The sequence below is a fragment of the Lissotriton vulgaris genome, chromosome 5 (genome assembly GCF_964263255.1).
Source record: "Lissotriton vulgaris chromosome 5, aLisVul1.2, whole genome shotgun sequence".
Lineage (NCBI taxonomy): Eukaryota > Metazoa > Chordata > Amphibia > Caudata > Salamandridae > Lissotriton > Lissotriton vulgaris.
The window spans coordinates 52,032,463-52,053,782 of NC_141693.1; the positions used below are offsets into that span (position 1 = coordinate 52,032,463).

General features: G+C 47.1%; 1 protein-coding gene across 1 annotated transcript in view; it reads left to right on the forward strand.

Annotated features, from left to right (window-relative positions):
* LOC147710124 (flotillin-1-like) overlaps positions 1-21,320 on the forward strand; it is a 154,965-nt gene that overhangs the window by 51,316 nt on the left and 82,329 nt on the right. Inside the window, exons 4-8 of the mRNA XM_086920822.1 lie at positions 2,205-2,295; positions 4,043-4,186; positions 5,234-5,353; positions 7,253-7,348; positions 15,582-15,734. Of these exons, the coding sequence (XP_086776948.1) occupies positions 2,205-2,295; positions 4,043-4,186; positions 5,234-5,353; positions 7,253-7,348; positions 15,582-15,734 (604 nt within the window). The remainder of the gene's footprint in view (positions 1-2,204; positions 2,296-4,042; positions 4,187-5,233; positions 5,354-7,252; positions 7,349-15,581; positions 15,735-21,320) is intronic.

A 21,320-nucleotide genomic window follows, 5' to 3' on the forward strand; every position in this document is an offset into this window, starting at 1 on the left:
GCACAAAAACACTTAACTCACATTGCCTCAGAGTTTATCCTTACTGCTCGTGCTACGTTACCAAGGGGGTGAGAAGGGGTTATCCTGGCGTGTAACTCCCTTGTCCTGACGTGGAAGTGATGGTGCCTGACTGACTTTGGCGCAAGCCCTGGCCATCCAGGGATCCCATTTCTAACATTGGCTGGCAGCGGAAGGGATCCGGATTTGTGTTTGCGCTGTACCACAGTAGCAGCTGGCTGCACCACAAAACTCTGCATTTTAGATAAAACACATTTTGGGGGCTATTGTTTTAAGCTTGCTAAAAATGTCATTTCTGTGGAAATGTGTTTCTTGTGCACTGTAGGTTAGGTGTCCCTAGCTCGGGAGGGTAGATCATCCCCCTAAGTGCAGTGTGTTTTCTGGATTCACCAGAAGGGTGGGATCCAGTGGTTGCAGCATAAATGTGTCCCCCGTCCCTGTCCTGGAGTAATGGCACCTGTGTCGCGTGTGTGGTAAGTAGAATTATTATTATATAATAGAAGACAAATAGAATTTGTCAGCATACCCCATACCTCAGGAAATAGATTGTATTTCTACATCACAGGTGCTTGTCGCTCTTCTCCATGGAAAGATCCCTCTCCAAGTGTGTGTCACCTAAGTGCGCGTTCCCACAATATCAATGTATGAGTTCCCGCCTATAGCAGCTGCCCCGGTATTTATTTATTTATTTATTTATTTAAAACACTTGTAGAGCGCGGCTGTCACCTGGCAGGTATCCTGGCGCTGAAAAGCTTACTCCTGAGTTAGAAGCGATGGGAATTGATTATGGGGGGTGGGAATGGCGGGGGAGAACTAGGGGAAGAGTTATGTCTAGGTGCTAGGGCCTGACCAGAACAGAATAACAAGAGGCATTGTTTATTGACCTTGCTCACATTGTTCAGACTAAACTCCAGGAACAGACAGGGAAGAGCACAGTGAAGTGTTCTCATGTGAAAGGTAAAAACTGAGACATGCAAAACAAAAGCATGTAGTGTTGTGTGCAAAAGCAGCAGCATGGCTACCGGGCTCATACTAGCTTAACAATGCCTTTAATGCCCCTATCAACCTTATGACACTCCTGCCTACAGTCACGCTGCCCCCTGCGTACAGTCATATTTACAACCACGTACATATGTCAGTGCCATCTGGCTGTCTCTGAGTACCCAATGATGGAGCGGTGTGTTCAAAACAGACTGATCCAGCAGGCACATAGGGCAGGCCCGCACTTCACTTAGGGCCAGATGTAGGTTCCATTTACCGATTCTAAAATACCAAATTTTACCGATTCGGTATTTCAGAAATGGTAAATGGGATGTAGGTAAGTATTCGGTAAAGTTTACCGAATCTGTAATATTCGTTAATTACCGATTCGGTAAATACCAAATCGGTAATTCCCATTCATTCCTATGGGCCTGTAGGCCCATAGGAATGAATGGGAATTACCGAATCGGTAAATACCGATTTGGTAATGGGGGAACACATTCAAGGGTGGCAGGGTGTCACATTGACACCCTGTTGAACCCCTGAATAGTGCATGGGTGCACATGTGGCACACATGCATGCCCTAAGGGTGGAAGGGGTGTGTTTGCCGCGGCTAGGGCGACTGACTCCGGAATCTGGGGATCAAGGTTTGATCCCCGGCACCGGCGGCAGATTAGCACAGCACCATGTGACTCTGGGCAATAGCTTGCCTAATCTTCCCGATGGCCCCCAGCGCCTAGAGACCCTTGCGGGTGATTGTGCGCTTTACAAATGTGGATTATTATGTCTGCCACATGGCACTTTTGAAAAAGCACACATTTGCTTTTTCAAAGGTTTTTGATATTTACCACCAACTTTTATCTGATGGTAAATACCGAATCCTTAACCATGCAATGCACTCATTTGAGTGCTCCCTACATTTCAGATTCTGTAATTTACTGATCAAGTATTTTAAGGAATCATTAATTTACCAATTCCTTAAATTACGGATCCGGTAAATTACCGAATCTGAAATGTAGCCACCTACATCTCAATAGCCTAATAGCGGTCGGTAACAGCCGAAATTTGGTAATTTCGGCCGTTACCGACCGGTATTGTGCGACCTACATCTTGCCCTATGTGCTTAGATACAGTTCCAGCCAGTGGTATGATGGATTGTGCCCTGAGCCTTATTTTAACCATGCCTTCTCTGTACCCCCATCCAGGATCTCCCTCCACACCCTGACCCTGAACGTCAAGAGCGAGAAGGTGTACACGCGGCAAGGGGTCCCCATCTCCGTAACTGGCATAGCCCAGGTAAGGCACTTGTCGACCAGGCCCAAGTGTCCGGGTTATCCAGGACTACATGGGGCACAGAACAAGCTGCAAGGCAGCGGTTTGGTGTTGGTTCAGGATCTGATGCTTGCCACCAGGGTAGCCCTCTCTCATGTTATAAAGATCTCACAAGCCCAGAAAGCAGAGCTATCTCTCATGTCATAAAGATCTTAGAAGCCCAGACAGCTGAGTTATCTCTCATGTTATAGAGATCTTAAAAGCCCAGAGAGCAGAACTATTTCTCATTTTATGGAGATCTTACAAGCTGAGACACCAGAGCTATCCCTCATGCTATGGAGCTATTTCAAGTCCAGGCATCTGAGCTATCTTACAGACACAGGCAGCACAGCTATCACTCAGGTCACACTGATCACACGGGATCTGGAAGCACAGGCATCACTCAGGTTACACAGAATTTACAGGCGCAGCCTGAGGTGTTATCATCCAAGTGATACAAATCCCAAAGTATAAAATATCAAAACTTGCCTTCAGATTTAGAAAGACCTTCATGTTCAGGTAAAAGGTATCCTACAGGTTATCCAGATCTTATACATGTGGGACCCGATTCACAAAGGTAAACTTAGACCAAAAGTCTAACTTTAGACCTGAAGTCTAACTTTAGGCCTGAAGTCTAACTTTAAACCTGAAGTTATAAGTTTAGATGTGAAGTCTAACTTAGACCAAAAGTCTAACTTAGATCTGAAGTCTAACTTTAGACCTGAAGTCTAACTTTAGACCTGAAGTCTAACTTTAAACCTGAAGTTATAAGTTTAGATGTGAAGTCTAACTTAGACCAAAAGTCTAACTTAGATCTGAAGTCTAACTTTAGACCTGAAGTCTAACTTTAGACCTGAAGTCTAACTTTAAACCTGAAGTTATAAGTTTAGATGTGAAGTCTAACGTAGACCAAAAGTCTAACTTTAATATTTTTCGGTATTCACAAAGGTAAGTTACTAAAAGTAGTAGTAAAGTTACTTACTACTAGTCAAAATTACTAGTAGTACAGTTTCTAGTAGTAACTTACCTTTGTGAATTCCGAAAAGTAGTTAAGTTAAACTTTTGGTCTAAGTTTAAACATTTGGTCTGAACTTAGACTTTAGGTGTACAGTTGGACTTTTGGTCTAACTTTACCTTTGTGAATTGGGCCCTTACATTTCAGTTAGCACAAGTATCCCTCAGGCTACACAGACTTTAGGAATCTAACAACTAAACTACCCATACAGTTATTCAGATTTTAGGAGCTCGGACAGCAGAGCCATCCCCTGGATTACTCAGATTTTACCTGCTCAGGCGTCTGACAGCAGACCTGTCCCTCAGTTTCCCTAGCTCATCACACAGTGATTATCCCTCAGGCAACACACATCCTTCTCTGACGACTCAATAGCGACAAAGAAGCCCTGCGGTCTCTGATTCAGCAGGCAGGTCACCAATGAGGACAGATTATTTGATGGTGTTGCCTGGGCCCCTCACATGTTCCTTCTGGCCAGATTTGCCCACCTCCCTCCAAGCAATCCTTCTTCTGCGTATCCCAGGGTGCCTTGCTGCGTTAATAGGCACCAGCGACTTCTACGTTTCTGCCGACTGACCTAACATGGCTTCTGTGTGCTCTCTTCATTTGTTGCCGTTGGTGCCACTTGATGTTTGGTCTTTGCTCCACATCTAACTTCTCGCCACCTTCTCTCCTTCCTCTCGCACCCTTCTTACCACTACGGCTCCTGCTCCTTCACAGGTGAAGATCCAAGGGCAGAATAAAGAGATGCTGGCAGCCGCGTGTCAGATGTTCCTCGGGAAGTCAGAGAATGAGATAGCCCACATCTCGCTGGAGACTCTGGAGGGTCACCAAAGAGCCATCATGGCCCACATGACGGTCGAGGTAAGGCATTCTGTGGCTGCTTGTGAGCCGTCCCACCCACTCTGTCCATCTCCTCCACCTGATCTGTTTCATGGTTCATAGCAGGCCCCATGCGGTGGAACCACCTCTCTGGTTGTGGCCAACCATGCAGACATGGTCTTCCTGTTTTACTTCTTATCATCGGGTGTCTCCAAGGCTTGTATGTCCCATCATCAGTGACCGTAGAGTGGGAGCGCAGAAGCGGCTCTGGAATGGGGCACAGCTCGGTGTAGGTTTCAGGACTGTTGATGTGAGGGATCTAGAGGTGCTTAGCCTCTTTCCACTGAGAACATGGGACTCGATTACCACGAAGAAGCAGCCGCGTGAAGATCATACAAACAGATGAGTGTGGATTCACCCGCATCAATCGATCAATCAAACATTTGTAAAGCGCGGCACATCAAGCGTGAGGATCTCGAGTCACTGGAGCTGTAGGCTGCCCTGTGGTGGTTTGTTCATTCAAACATCCAGATCTTGAGTTCTTTCCTGAATTGCTGGAGCGGCGGTGCAGTCCTGGTGTGCAGGGGGAGGTTGTTCCACCCCTTGGCTACCAGGTGCGAGAAGGAGCGTCCTCTGCTGTTGGTTTGGCAGATCCGCGGGTATCTGCGAGGGAGAAAAGACCTTACTGCAAGTGCGTGGTAATAAGTGCATCAGGAATGGTTAAAAGAAATCTCAAACCCCTCACGCTACCATTTCCCCAAATTTTCTAAAGGGCCTGGTGGGGTAGCCATGTGTATCCCCTTCCATGTGGGAGGGTGGGTTGGAAATATAAGCAGAATAACTCTGGGTCATAGATCAGTAGGTTCTTCAAACCTAGAGGCCGAGACTGTGTGGGTCACAGTGGGCTTCCAGTCCACTCATGTCTGCTAGTCTCCTGCAAACATCTCCCCCCGTGAGCTCAGCCTGGTCTCTAACCTTAACCCGTTGACATGGCATCGTCTCTGTCCATCCCCCATCTTTTGTAAATGTGTCTTGTCCTTCTTCCCTGTTGGTTTTGTTCCCCACCTTTTCTTGGTCCTCTCTCTCCAGGAGATCTACCAGGACCGGCAGAAGTTCTCGGAGCAGGTTTTCAAGGTGGCATCATCTGACCTGGTGAACATGGGCATCAGTGTGGTCAGCTACACTCTGAAGGACATTCGCGATGACCAGGTAGGGAGGTGGCATCTTTGCCCACAGTGGGAAGAGGGTGTCTAGAGGTGGACACTGCCCTGCCATCAGTGTTAATCATGCTGGAGGCACCTGATAAGAGGTTCTTGGGAGGCAGAGGGCGAGTGTTCTTCATATCCATATTACCTGCACTCGCTCAAGGACAGATACACATTACCATGCCTGCCGCACCTGTCTTGTGATGATCTGTGTTATATTTTAGTTACATTTCTATCCTTCTTCATACCCATGCCAAGGCACTCAAGTGATTCATGGGCAGGAAGTACTCTGCTCTGTAGTGTGTACTTGGTTGGAAGAGTGTAGGCTGGCAGTGTGGTTCTGTGGGAAGCTTTTTATGTTGTGTGTGATGGCCGGAGTGGTGCTCTTACCTTGCCATTTGTTGCTACGTTGAGCGTGTACTGCATCAAAGAGGAGGATGGAGGGTTTACGTTTTCTATCAATGCTGTATTTGGCTGGAAGGATGCAGTTTGCTGGTCTGGCCTGTGTGTGACATGTTTCAATGCCATGTGTGCCAAGCAATGGGTTGTTTTCCTAGTGTCTCTGTGGGCATATATCTGCTCGTATGCTTGGAGAGGAGCGATAGTTAGTAGGAGTGCGGCCTTGCCATACCTTTTGGGAAGGTTTGGTTCTAGATCTTGGAGTACAGATGCAGTTTCCTTTTCCAGTCCCACCCTTCTTGTGATGCTGAAAGGTTATGTTTGTTGGGTTGGTTAGGAAAGTTCTCCGACCAGATCCCCATAACATAAACATAACATTTAACATAACATAACATCCCCACCCCCCCAATATCTGTTTTCTCCCATCAACTGTGGGGTAGACAGAATAATGTTACGGTGAAAAGGATCCCCACCCAGGGGTATGAGAAGTTCAGCTTCTGTTCTGGTTTCATCTTCGGATCCTGCCCAGCAGACAGCGGGGACCCTACTTTAGGTCTGCCCTACTAGAGAAAAATGTTTGTATCACGCTGGTGAGCTGCCAATGCAATCCTCTCCTCCTTCCTAGAGATGTATTCCAGTTCCCCAATGTGACCAAGTGAAAGAACCATTATTGTGATCAGTTTATCTTCTCCAGTGCCTTCTTTATAACAAGATAAAAGCACCAGGGATGGAACTCCAGCTTCTGTGCAGCTCTGACCCCCTGTCTGTTACTTCAGGCCTAATCAATTCTCCATAATCCACCCGTCGATGGACATCATGTCTGTAAACTTGGTGCCAGGAATGTGTCTCTCACACAAGACAGTTTATTTCTTTTGCCTGTTTTTACCACCTTCTTGTGTTCCAGGTGGTCTTGGGGGACTCTCAGCTTTGGTGGGAGAGGTTGATCATTTTGCTGTCTGTGTGGAGAAGGAGGTTCCACTGAAGCATAACGTTTTGTAGTGTTGTATCAACAGTAGGGTGTTTTGGGTCTAGAGTGAAGAGTTCAATTGTGGGAGAATTTTGTGAGTTTTACTGGGATGAAGTTTGGAGTGCAGCTGTAGGTGGGCAGGTAGGTGATGCATAGTGGCTTGAAGAGCAGCATCTGGCCACGAGTAGCCAGTGAAGGTCTATGGTATTGTGATCCCGCAGGCAGAAATGTAGTAGATATGGCTACCACATTTTGGATTCTTTGATGTAGGAAGAGTGGGGCACCTAGTTGGATGTGATTGTACTAGGTAGGCGGTTGAATGGAGCTTCTGTGGGAACCATAGGTGTAGGAAGATGCAATGAAGATTTTGTACGGTGTAGAAGGCACTTCTTCTAACTTGGTTCACTTTAGGGACTACTTCTCACTTGCCAATCCTATATTTTCTTATTCGTTTCCCCACCGCCCTTCTCTCTCTTAGGATTGCTTGAACTCTCTCAGCTGCTGTTTATGTATTCCTCCTTTTCGTCATTCTCTTAGGAGTACCTGCACTCCCTGGGAAAAGCCAGGACGGCACAAGTTCAGAAAGATGCCAGAATGGGAGAAGCAGAAGCAAAACGTGATGCAGGCATTAAGGTGAGATCATCTGGGTGCCGTGGAAATTGAGCGTGCGCAAACCTGTGTCTAGATATATTGATCTTTGAAACTAGCATGACACATCTCCCTCAGACCTTCTTACCTGCCTCCGACAGCGCCATCACCACATCTTTTTTTTTCTAATTTTGTAATATCGTCTGATGTCTGCGATCTGTGAGCTAATCCTTCGTTTTAACCCTGGCTCGCTTACTTTCTCCATTCCATGGTGACAAGACGGAATTCTAAATGATGTTCGGAAGTTTCTGACTACCCTACAATGACCCCGGAGAGAATGCGCACACATGGTTCCCAGAGACATAATTGCATTCAAAAAGAAAGCACAGGAGCATAATACTTTTCAGTCTAACCTGATGACATACCCTGTTTTGAGTAAAATTAGGACACAATCCAGATGTATCCCTTTTTGAACTTCTGCCAAGCAATTCCGATATACAGATAATTTGAATGTGTGCCTCCTAGGAGTTGGATTAGGTGCTCTAGGAAATGTCTTAGGTGCTTTGACCTAAAGTGTCAAAGAGCTGGACCCAAGCCACTTACCCTACCGCCTCCGTTTTGCTTCTTCCCACTGACAGTCCTGTGTATACACAGTTTCTAGTGTTGACCATTCTTGAGAGAACCCTTTTCTGCTCATGGTTGGGTTAGTCTAATCTCCACTCTCCTCCTTCCCTTTTCAGGAAGGAAGCCCCTCTTCTAATCTCTGCCCTCCTCCTTGCCTCTTCAGAAAGCAAGTCCCTCTTCTAATCCTTGCCTTCCTCATTGCCTCTTCAGGAAGCAAGTCCCTCTTCTAATCCCTGCCTTCCTCCTTTTTCTTCAGGAAGTCAATTAAAAATTTGCAAACATATGCAACAAGAATTTTCAATTCTATTAAGGACACGGAGGCGAGGATTTCTCATTTCTTTACTAGAAATGCTCAGCAGCCAATCACAGAACAGTAAAGAAAAACACAACTACAATACCCATGAATACTCTGGGTATCACCTGGTAAACCATGGACTAACCACACTATACAAGGTCCCATAGAGAATACCACATCCTCTTTCTTTGTCCATAGTAAAACAGTTCAATTGAAGAAGTTCACAGTCCAAAACGAAACCATGGATTAAAGGAAAAACCACAAAGCAGCAGTCCACTGGAAAGGAAGACACGATGCTTGCAGTAATGGCAGAAATACTGGAACTTGATACAGTCATCAGACAGATGAAAGGATCGTACAGTAACAACCTCATTTAGGATCAGAACCTAAAAAGAAATATAAAGTTGTAAAACACCATTCCAAATAATAGAAATGCATAATAGTCAGAAGGGGGGAAACAACAAGGAGTAGAAGTAAATAATTCACAATATACAGTTGCATGAAAAATGGCAACAATATCATCACATTTGAAATTCAATCAGACAAATTGGGTGGGATAATCCTCGCCTCCGTGTCCTTAATAGAATTGAAAATTCTTGTCACGTATGTTTGCAAGTTTTTAATTCTATGTCAGGACCGGAGGCTCAGATTATTTATGGTTAAAGCTGTGCCACCACTACAGATGCAATATCAACAATAGGTTTAAAATAGAAAGATTTAAACATAGAGTCAGATGACCAATTGGCAGCCTTCATTATGTCAAGCAAACTCACTCCCATAGAAAAAGCTTTAGAAGCCATAGCCCCTCATGCGGAATGCGCACCGAATGTGGAAATATCAATGCCTGCTTCATGCATGACCCATCGCACCCATCTCGCTAACGTAGCTGGAGTCACAGGCCGAAAAGGCTTCTGCAGAGCAATTAACAATTGACCATGCTGATCCTGTCTAAAAGAAGCAGTACTCACCTCATAATCCTTAATACACTGAACCACACAAAGTTTCGGATTATTTGGAAAAGAAGGATATGTAACGGAAGACGTATTACATAAAGGCTGCTGATGACATCAGGACCATCAGGGACCAAGGAGGAACAGCGATACTGGTCCTGCTGGATCTCTCTGCGGCCTTCGACACGGTCAATCATTCCATCCTGATTGACCGTGTCGAAGAAATGGGCATACACTCAAGGGCCAAGGATCTTCTGTCTTCGTTTCTGTCCAACAGAACACAAGCAGTGACCTTGGGCTCATTTCAATCTACTGAGCTCGCCCTCCCATGTGGCGTTCCGCAAGGCTCATCCCTAAGTCCGACACTTTTTAACATCTATGTGTCGGACTTAGTTAGGGTTATTAAGAACTACCGGATGAGCCTGACCTCATACGCCGATGACACCCAGTTGGTGATTGCAATTAAGAACGATGGCGAGGAAGTATCCGCCCGGTTTCAGGAAGGCATGTTGGCAATCAAGGAATGGATGGCCGAGAACTGTCTACGTCTCAACTCAGATAAAACTGAGGTAATGATTTTTGGAAAATTATCTCCACAGTGGTCCACCACTTGGTGGCCGACTCCACTTGGAGCCCCCCCAGAACCTGTGCAGAAGGTTAGGAATCTAGGAATTATTTTCGATGACAAACTCAACTTTTCCAGCCATGCTAATCAGGTAGCTTCATCTGCCTTTTACAAGCTTAAGATCATCAAAAAAATCCTGTGCTATCTTCCTGAGAACACAAGGAAAACAGTGGTGAGCTCCTTGGTACTCTCATCTCTGGATTATTGCAACGGATTATTTGCAAATGCACAGGCACGGGTGGTGGCCAAACTGCAGCTCATTCAAAATGCTGCGGCAAGGCTACTATCCGGCACTCCCAAATTTCAGTCCACCAAGCAAGTAATCAGGAACTACCACTGGCTAACGGTGAGAAATCGCATCAGATTCAAGACCTTGTGCCTCACCTTTAAAGCTCTTAATGGTCATGGCCCGGCGTTTCTCAAACAGAAACTTTTCCACTATCTACCTAAAAGATCTTTAAGATCTGAACAGAGGCATCTACTGGCAGTGCCGCGTACCAGGACGGTCACATGGGGCGATAGATGCTTCACTAACTCCGCAGCCAGACTTTGGAATACTCTCCCAAAGGAAATCAAATCTGCACCCTCGCTACTTCAATTTAGGAAACTGCTGAAAACTTGGTTGTTTGATCAATAATTGTTCAGGGTAACACTTCCTAAGGTAGACATATGCTCAATCAGAGATCTTTAGCTGAGTCACAGCGCCAAGACACCCACGGGTATATGCTGCGCTTTATAAATTTTTAAAATAAATAAATTTGGTGCGTCTGGAGATAGTAAAACTAACACCTTCAGGTGAGAAGGTATGACCAGCAAGATCCAGAGCCCGAACATCAGAAACACGTTTGCACGAAATTAAACACAGTAACATCGTCAGTTTAGCTGAGAGTTGTTTGCGAGATAACAAAGAGTTGGAAGGCCAAGATTCAAAAAACGCAAAACAGAAAGATCCCATAAAGCTACATATTTTGGACATGGCGGTTTTACCAGCCGTATACCCTTGAGTAACTTAGGATTCAAAGGATGCTCTCCAGCAGGTTTGCCATCGATAGAGATATGTCTGGCAGAAATGGCAGAACGAAAATTATTGACAGTCCTATAACCCAGACTTGACGAAGCAATAGAGACCAGAAAATTTACAATTAAAGAGATATGCGCTGAAGCGGGATCCACCTCCCGTTGAGAACACCAACCACACCATTGTTTCCAAGCTGAAGCATAACGTTTGTGTGTGTTAGGGGACCAAGCCTCGCTGATAAATCTGGCAGCGTCTCTAGAAAGGCCTGGGATTTACCAGCGTTTCCCGAAACCCGCAATGCCACTAGGCGGAGCTGACCCGATTGTATGAGGGGATGCGGATTGAGGAGAGGGTCCAGCAACAGGTTCCATTTCTGGGGAAGGAGGAGCGGCGTCGAACAACTCATCTCCAGAAGAACTGGGAACCAAGCCTGAGTGCTCCACAGAGGAGTAATCAGAATGAGCTCTGACTGGAAATGCTTTGTGCGAGCCAAGACCCAGGGAATCATCACAAATGGGGGAAACGCATAACACAGGAGAAGAGGCCAGTCCTATAGAAAAGCATCTGTGGCTAGGGCTTCTGGATCCGGACACCAACTGAAAAACCGGGGAAGCTGAGTGTTGAGGCGAGACGCGAATAGATCAATCGGACACTGACCCCATATCTGGAACAGAGACCGGAATACACGAGGAAGAAGCCTCCAATCGCTGAAATCCCACAGATAACGAGAGTTCCAATCGGCAATCAGATTGTCGCGACCCGGGAGGTATTCTGAAATAACAGTGATCTGCCGTTGAAGACAAAAGTGCCAAAAATCCCTCGCAATCTCCGCCAGAATTTTGGACCCTCGTCCCCCCTAACTTGTTGACATACCGAACCGCTGAAACGTTGTCCATGCGGAGGAGTACGCAACAATTTGTCATTTGCGGGGCCAGGCAACGAATCGCAAAAGACCCTGCCGGTAGCTCCAAGCAATTTATATGGAGCGACAACTCCTTCTGAGACCACCGGCCTCCCGTCGATATCTGACCGCAACGGACTCCCCAACCCCACAGACTGGCATCGGATTCCATCACCTCGCCCGTTCCAAGACTCCATCTGCTCCAACTACCATAACATCTCCCACCTCGTGTCCTCTGACAGAGGAATCTGATCTGAATAGTGTAGGCCTTTCTGGAGATGTCTGATCTTTAGACGCTGAAGAGCCTGGTAATGCAAAGGACCCGGAAAAATCGCCTGAATCGAAGAAGCCAGCAGACCGACAATTCGAACTATTGATCTCAATGACACACTCTGTTTGGACAAAACCAACCTCAACTCCCTCTTCATGGATCTGATCTTCTGATTGGCAAAGAGGAGTTGACAAGAGGCTAAATTGACCAGAAAACCCAGGAATTCTATCGACTGAGAGGGACTGAAAACAGACTTCTGAGGATTCACCAGAAACCCTAGTGATTGTAACAGATCTATTAACCAATTCAAATGAGTCCTCAACATGAGAGGACACTGTGTCAAAATGAGAATATCATTGAGATATATGATGAGGCGAACCCGCAGGCTTGCAAAGACTCCACAATGGGCCTCAGAAGCTTCGTGAAGCACCACGGTGCCGACAAGAGGCCAAAAGGGAGAACTTTGTATTCCAACCAAGTCCCGAGCCACTGGAATTGGAGGAATTGCCGATGAGGGCCGTAAATCGGAATCGACAAGTAAGCATCCTTCAGATCGAGGCGGGCCATCCAGTCCCCTTCCTGAAGAATGTATGTATGTATGTGTGTTCTTATATAGCGCTCGATTTTACCCTTGGGCATCTCGGCGCTCGCCTTGGGAACCCGTCCTGGTTTTTCCCTGTGAGATCACCCATGCTGGGCATCCCCAAGGTGAAAGCCAGGCATCCCGCCGCGGGGGGGCCGTTGTGGAGATTAAGCAAGCTTGTTGCCTAGAGCTGCATAGTGTGAACTCGTGCTTAGAGTGGGCACCGAAGCGAGAATTATCGACTCCGTGGACAATTGGGTTCAGGACCCTGCCGCGTCGGGAATCGAACCCTGGTCCCGGGTCTGACCTCAGCTTCAGGGGATGCCTCCTCTAACCAGTGAGCCACACTTCTCCACCTAGAAGACACCTCAGAAGATAGATACCCTCCATCCTGAAGTGGCGGTAGACAACCCCTCCGTTGAACTCCCTGAGATTGAGAACCAATCTGGATCTGCCCCCTTTTTTCTGGACCAGAAAGATATTGCTGACGAAACCCTGAGGATGTCGGGAAGTCTGAACTATGGCCCCTTTGGCTAAAAGAGACTCGATTTCCACAGAAATTACCTCTCGATCGCGTTGGGAAAAAAACAGGGGCAACGGAGGATGGGGTTGGTGCGGACAACTGTAGAACTCTATTTTGTAACCCTGTACCGTGTCCAACACCCAAGCATCGCTCGAGATCAATTGCCAATTTGGAAGAAAAAATCTTATTCTGCCCCCTAATACAACCTCTGAGGCTAGGATTAGACTCACCTGAATTGGAGGAGTTGTGACGTCCTCCCTGGTTACCACCGTAGTGACCTTTTTTAAATTGCCCTCTCCCTTTGCAGGAGGTATAGAAGGAGGACTTGTTGGTGTAAGAGGAATCCTGACCACCTCCTCTCTGGGACTGATATCCATGCTGATTGGATTGGTTGGTTCCCTGGTCAAACGAACGTCCCCTACATCCGGCCCTTCCAAAAACCGGACGGAACGCACGCCGAAGAGAAGATTGAGCATTGTCGAGCCCACTAAAAGTGGCTACAAACTTAGTTAATTCCTTGAGGAAGGGCTGTCCAAATAACAAGCCCTGAGCAAGAGGTCCCGATTCTGATGTAGCCAACTCAGCAAGTTTTGGGTCCAGTTTCAACAAAATAGAGCGACGACGCTCACATAATATCGCACAGTTAGCATTTCCTAACAGACAGATGGCCCTCTGAGACCAACCAACCAACTCGTCATGATCAATGACAGCATCAGACTCCTTGGCCCAAAAGCCCAAGTCTAAAATCTTCGTCAGGGGGCCCAGAAGATCTAACATTTTATCCTGACATGTACGCCATGCTCTGTCTATGCCCTTTTTCGGATCCTTGGCATACTTTTTGAGGTACGTCACCATCGTTGAATCCACTTCCGGGGTATCTGCCAATTTATCGGCCAGATCAGTACGTGGACATTCCGACCTAAGGCGGGCCCGCACGTCCCTTTCGAACGGTTGGCGAATATGTGTCTGTACATAATCCGCATCCTCCGGAGAAGGAAGCCAAGACGTGGAGTTGGGGTGTACAATATCTGAAGGATCGAATGTGAGCATTTGGGGATGAGAGGGCGCATCCACAAAATGCACCTTACGAGCTTTTTTAGATGGAGGCAGCATATCTTGACCAGAGGACGAAGTATCAGAAGTGGTATCACCTTGCAGACTTGGCAGCTTTCTCAGAAGCTCGGTCAGAAGATAATGACTTGGCTAGCTTAGCAAAATCCGACTGGTGCGGGTTCTTGGGAGATTTAGAAGTGCGCCCGATGTTGAATGCAACCAACCCTGTTGCAATGCTTAATTAGAAAGGTGGCGCTTCAATGGGCCAATGGTGTGGACCAACGCCTTATTGACGGTGTGCTGAACACCTTGATCCAGGGCCTCCACCAAATCCTGTTCCATAAAACCAGAGGCCTCCTCATCATCATAATAGCCCTCTTCCTCGTAATAATCTCCCATAATTACACAAAGTGTTATACTGTATATGCCCACTAGAGGAAGTAAAAACCAAAAATGCCACAGGCAATATCAGGGAAGTGGTGACCCCAAAGCAAGCCAATGAAAGGCAGGTAGCCACCTGGCTGAACAATGTTTTAAGATGTGGAGGGAGGGCTTGCTGTAAAACAGCCACTCTAGGCAAAGCCTATGAAGATTATACAGCCCAAAATAATAAATCCAATTAGGGCGTAATGTGGGGACAAGAAACGCAGGCTGTGGGCATTAGCGGTGGAAAAACGCTGATCCGGCGTGTAGTTCTCTGTGAAACAAATAAAATGACGGCCGCGCATGCGCGGTAACAGCCGCCTGCAGGCACTCTATTGAGAGGACCGCGCGAGCAGCGCACGCAGCCTCCCAGTCCCTGAGTCTCTCACTCCACAAGGCAGAGGCGTGGGCGTGACGCGCCTGAACCGGGGAGGCGAACACATGCACCCTGCATCGGCAGTACCACAAAATGACCACCAACTCAGCGCGACGCGCAGTAAACACTCCCAAAAGCTGAACACCACAGCGCAAAACGCTAAAAGCAGCAACAAGTGAGTAAAATACAGTAATACAATGCATAAAAAAAACACAATAATGAGGTAAATAAAGGAAATAGAGAACTTAACTGGCTGCGGAGCTGCAAAGAAAGAGGATGTGGTATTCTCTATGGGACCTTATATAGTGTGGTTACTCTATGGTTTACCAGGTGATATCCAGAGTATTTATGGGTATTGTAGTTGTGTTTTTCTTTACTGGTCTGTGATTGGCTGCTGAGCATTTCTAGTAAAGAAATGAGTAAACATAATCGGAGCCTCCGGTCCTGACATAGAAATCCCTCTTCTAATCTCTGCCTTCCTCCTTGACTCTTCAGGAAGCAAGTCCCTCTTCTAATCTCTGCCTTCCTCCTTGACTCTTCAGTAAGCAAGTCCCTCTTCTAATCTCTGCCTTCCTCCTTGACTCTTCAGTAAGCAAGTCCCTCTTCTAATCTCTGCCCTCCTCCTTGCCTCTTCAGGGAGCAAGAGCCATGCAGGAGAAGGTGTCCGCACAGTACATCAACGAGACTGAGGTGGCGAAGGCCCAGCGGGACTTTGAGTTGAAGCAAGCATCCTATGACATCGAGGTGAACACGCGGAAGGCAGAGTCAGACCTGGCCTTCCAGCTGCAGGTGAGGAGCCTTGGCAGGAATCAAGGGAGAGGCTGAGAATCTGTGATTGAAGCCAAGGATGAAGCACCGTGGTGGGGGGAGAAGGCTGGAGTCACCAGTGTGTTTTGTTTTGGGGCTCTAAGTCAAATGTGTTATCGAACCCTGTGTGAGAGAGCGTTCTTGGAAATCCCTGTGTGCCTTGCGGCCCTCAGCTCAGTATTATCACACCACAGCCAGTAATGAGGGAGCTAGCTCTTTGGAAACCTGTGCTTGACTTCAGTCTAGCAGTGACACAAGTCTAATGCTTCCCAATTTAATAGCAATTTAACAATTTGTAGGTCCACAGTTTAGCACCAGACTTGAAAGTATTTCTTAAAATGATTTAAAATTAGTGTTCAAGGCTTGTGTGGCTGGCGATAGACATGCTCTGCATTCTTCCGCCATCTAATGTTGGGTCCAGATGTGTGCCAGATGTTTTGCAACATTAATCCTTTTCTGGATTCACGTACTGTGCATTTTTCTACCAACTAGTGGTCGGGTCTGGAATAGCCTTTGTTTTCTTTGGGGTTTTTTTGTTGCTTTTTTTGCTTCGTGCGGCATCGACCACCATTTGGTGCTATGTTCATCCCTTGTGTGTCGTCAGACTGCGCCCTGGAAGATTCTGTGTGTGGCAGCCATCTTCAGATACTTTTTAGGTCGAGCCTTCGCAGCGTGCATGCGCTGCGAAGGAAAACGACCTTTTCCGAGCACTTAGGCTTTTCAGCCAAGCACCTGCATGCGTTCTATTGCCTTCAATGGCAACGCGTGCACGTAAGGAGATTCACTCGCAGGCGCGCAAGACCCATCTGGTCGCAATTATCGCTCCTGCGAGTGAATCCCTCCCCCCTGCTGCCGCGCAAGCGCTTTTTTTCTTGTTTAGAGTTAGAGGCATCCCAACCCCCTAAGATCGCAGCCGAACCAATACGTAATGACGTAGCTTGTTATTTAATTGTGTATGCTGTGTTTCGTCAAAGTGTTTCACAGCTTTTCAAATATTGTCTTCTGGCGAACATGACATTAAAATAATACATAAACAAACTAAAAAATGAAGAGAAAGTGACTTTACCAATATAGAAGAAAACTATATACAAACGTATTAAAACTTAGTCTATAAAAGTGATAATTTACTAATAAAGTGCTTCGTTTTTGAAAGACTTGAAATGCTTAAATGGCCACAAATTAAAAATGTTCAGATCACTGATCAATGTCTAGTTGCCAGCTTTAATCACAGCAGTAACATTTTTGCTTTTTAGTCCTCAGTTAGTTTCATTGCAGTCACTAGGTGGCTTGTCCCTCGGGGACAGGAAGTGCGCATCCAAGTGTCACAAAGCCTGGGCATGAGAAACGAGCATCTACCTTTACGAAGTGCATTCACTGGGTGCTTTTGAACATGCCTCCAGGTGCGCTACAGGAAGCGAAGCATCCATAATGTATTGCGAGTACAGCTGGGAGCTATTTTTATAGCTGCCTTGGACACATCCATAGTTAAACACATGCATGATTTGAAACCGAGTCTAGCCAGATCCAGAATCAGAAAAGAGACGTTTTGGAGCAAACTGCAGCCCGATTGTTGCAATCGGTATCAATAGGTAACGGGGATAAATTTCTAAAATTCCATTCTCATGCCATAAACACACTGGAAATATACTGGACAAACGTTAGAAATTAATCAGATATACATTTTTGAAAAAAAAATCTGTTTTTTTAAGTACCATCCATATAGATGAACACATACCAAGTAAAATGTCAAGGTAAATGACACTGGGGAAAAAAATCTGGATTTTTAATGTGAAGAAATATCAGAATTTTGAATGGTTGAGCACAGCAATAAAATGAATATGTTATTTGAAAATCGGAATCTAATTTTCAAAGTAACACACAAACACATAAAATCAGAGTGAAAGCAGAAACACACAGAAGCTGCCTTTACCGGACTCTGGACATAAATGAGGTCTGAGGGGTGCTAAACTTAACTTCCTGTGAGGCTGAAAGGTCATTCACTGCTTAATGGGTTGAGATGAAGCAGCGTGACAAGGAAGGAAAGGGCTTCTATTTTCAGCCAGATAACTGCACGGAGAGAAGATTAAAAAAACAAGCATTGGCATAGCCAATAGGTCTCGCCTATGGGACCTTATAAGTATTTAATTACGCAGTACAATATCCTTGGTGCAACATCAACTGTTGCATGGCTTAACACTTATAATGTCCCAAAGGCGAGACCTATTGGCTATGCCAATGCTTGTTTCCATTCTTGAGTGTGGAAGCAAAGGGAGACACTCTAAAGTTTTGGATGAAATCCACAAACAAAGCAAGGAATTTGAGTGAAAAAACCATTAATCATCGACGTACAAGACACTGGAGACGGAGAAAGACCTCTGGACACCTTTCCGTTGGGAGACCCAAACGGAGCAACAATGCAGATAGATCAAAAGAGGGCGCGTTAGTGGCCATGGAAATTACCCCTTTTCACATTCTGCTCAAAGTGCCACCACAAGTTTGCACAGTGCGATCCACACAACCTTTGTACCTCTGCCAGCTAAGGGATCACAAGGATAAAGACTGTGAGGCCTACGCAGTGTTCATGTCGAAGACACTCAAAGTACGCCGAAAGTAGAGGGAGGGCCATTACGCAATCATGTTTCAAAGCCAGAAACAACCATCACTGAGGGACTTCGGGCTCTAAAGTGATGAGGATGATCCAGGAGTGCCCGCAGAATCGACATACAGGGGTCACATATCGAGATCCTTGAAGGGGACGCTGAGAAGAGGCATACCACGAAGAAGGCAACAAAAGACACAGAAAAGAAAACAGACAAGGTAAGAAACCCTCAACTGTCAGAAACCAAGGGCCACGAAAAGAAGGCACAAAAAGCAGCCCAGTCATTGAAGAAAACGATGACAGAGGGTCAGCCGCGACCAAGAGAACCCCATGGATCCCACACCAGGGATACCGATGAGGGAAGATCATCAAAACCGACGGAGGAAAGCCCGGAACAAGAGGCCACAAAGGAAAAGCTCACACACTCGGAGCCAGAAACCACCACAACCAAGAAGAGGATCTCTCCGGCCTCAGATCCCAAAAGGGGCCTCGAGGTGGAGAAAAAGAAGAGACTCCTCAAAGCGGAAATGGCGGCACTCCCTCACCGGAAGATGGAGTTGAACGAGGCACTGAATACATTTCAAATTCCCATGAAATCCGCCAGTGCCACTAAAAACGCAGAAGAAGAAAAAGATATCCTCAAAGCTCCGGCAACCCCCGAACCGCACAAAGAAAATGTCAAAGAGGAGCTCGACACTCCAGAAGAGGTGGAAGTGTGTGGCTCACTGGTTAGAGGCGGCAGACCCGAGAGCAGAGGACGGCCTGGGACCAGGGTTCGATTCCCGGCGCGGCAGGTTTCTGGACCAGGGTCAGCGGACTCGATAATTCTCTCACCTCGGTGCCCACTCTGATCAGCGTTCACACTCGGCAACTCTGGGCATTAGCTTGCCTCATCTTCACTAACGGCCCCACCAGACCGCCGGGGAGGCCTGGTCTCACCCTGGAGATACCTATTAAAAAAAGGGACCATCTCTCAGGGAAGAAGGGTTTCGCAGCGGTCGAAGCGCCTTGGGACCCTACGGGTAAGTAGTGCGCTATATAAATGCCTATACAGTACCTACAGTACAGTACAGCCTCTGGGACTTTTGAGAAAGAATGGAACGACCTTGACAGAAAGCCCAGAAGAGGAGGTCTGTAGCTATCCCTCGCAGGCTTCGCCAACAGATGACATAGCCTTCTACAACAGCCTCATCAAGAGAGCAGCTGATACGTTCAGGGTCCCCCCTTAGAGGAGGAGAAAGGAGACTCCTGCTTCTTCCTAGACCCATTAGTATTATTCACCAAGGGGACACAATACCTTCCAATGCTACCAGGCATTCTTATGTTTAAAGTATTTTATTCATCATGACACACCAAGACAAATACACATCATCATGGAGCAACCTGCGTCGGCCAGAGAGTCCCAACATTTGCAAAAAGCTATCAGGCATAGGCCGCATATGGTGATCCAGCATGGCTATAGAGAGAGTGCATAGACCTAGTGCGACACAATATTTTAATACAAACACCTCCCCCCGCCCCAACTCCCAACTACCCCAGCCCAACTAGCCCCCACCCTCCCCACCCGTCATCCAGTTCACTATCGTCCTCCAATATGTATTTCAAGGCCATAGGTCACGAGGAAAGGGGGATCTCGTGCCAATTCACCGGTCCGGTGCCAGCGGGCTCGTGAGTCGCAGGAGGCGGAGATATCTGGGACAAGTAAGTTCTCTGAACTCCGTGAGCAGTAAAGAATGAAACGGTTGCCAGAGTTCGTTAAATTGTGCTATGTCCCCAGCCACCATGAGAGACAATTTTTCCATACCCAGCACATGCCACAATCTGTGGAGCCAGCCTGTGATGGTGGGCGGAGTGACAGTGCGCCAGTGTATCAAAATATTCTGGACCGCAGAGCCTAGGGCGATGGCGATCTGCCTACCTCTCCTGGATTTGAGGGGATACATTAAGTTGTTTGGGAGTCCTAGTAGGGTATATGCAGGGAAGCGCGGGAGCTCAATGCCAAAGTGAGAGTCTATTTCGTCCAGCACTTCCTTACAGTAGGTGGCTAAAAGAGGGCAGTCCCATAGAATGTGCATGAGCGTTCCCCGAAGTCCGCACCCCCGCCAGCATGTGTCTGCCTTACTGTGATCGAACTCGTGGATCCGCTCAGGCGTGTAGTACCAATAGGTGGAAACTTTGGTGAATGTATCAGTGAGGCCCATATGATATGCCGAGTGGCGCGCCCTATAGGAAATGTGGTCCCACTCCTTGGGACTCAATGTTCTCCCGAGTTCCCGCTCCCATCTCTCCCTCCCTGGGTTGTGAAAGTGTGTTGAGGGTAGTTGTAAAAACCTGTATAAATCCGTGATTAGTTTCGAGTCTGACGTACGGGATAACAGCCACCTCTCACACGGTGAGAAAAGTCTATCTGCCGTTTCTCTCACTTGTGGCTGAAGAGCCCAATGACGGGCCTGCATATAGCGGTGCCTCTCAGTCTCGGGGAGAGAGAATTCCTGACGGAACTGCGTGAATGGAATGACCCCCTCAGGGCCATACATATGACATAAAGCTCTACACCCTGCTTGCCGCCAATGCGTGAAAGCTCCCTTCTCCATTCCGGGGGTAAAGGCCGGGTTGTCTACCAACGGCGAGAGCAACGATGGAAACGAGGTAAGGTCATACTTAAGGTATGCAGCGTCCCAGACCCGTAAAGGCACCCTAGTGATAAAGGAGGCGTATAGATTCTTAGGCCGATGGGATCGGTGCAAAAACGGTATCTCCTGCAGAGGCCGACCCGCCACCGCCTGGTCCTGGAAAAGCCAATGCTTATCCGACTCCCATCTGCACCATTCCACAAGGTACCGCAGTTGCGTCGCTTGAAAGTACTTACGGAAGTCGGGAATGCCTAGACCTCCTGCCTCTGGAGACAAAAGGGAGAGGGCCCTGCGCAACCTGGGTTTCTTCCCTTGCCAAATGAAGCGTGCCACGTC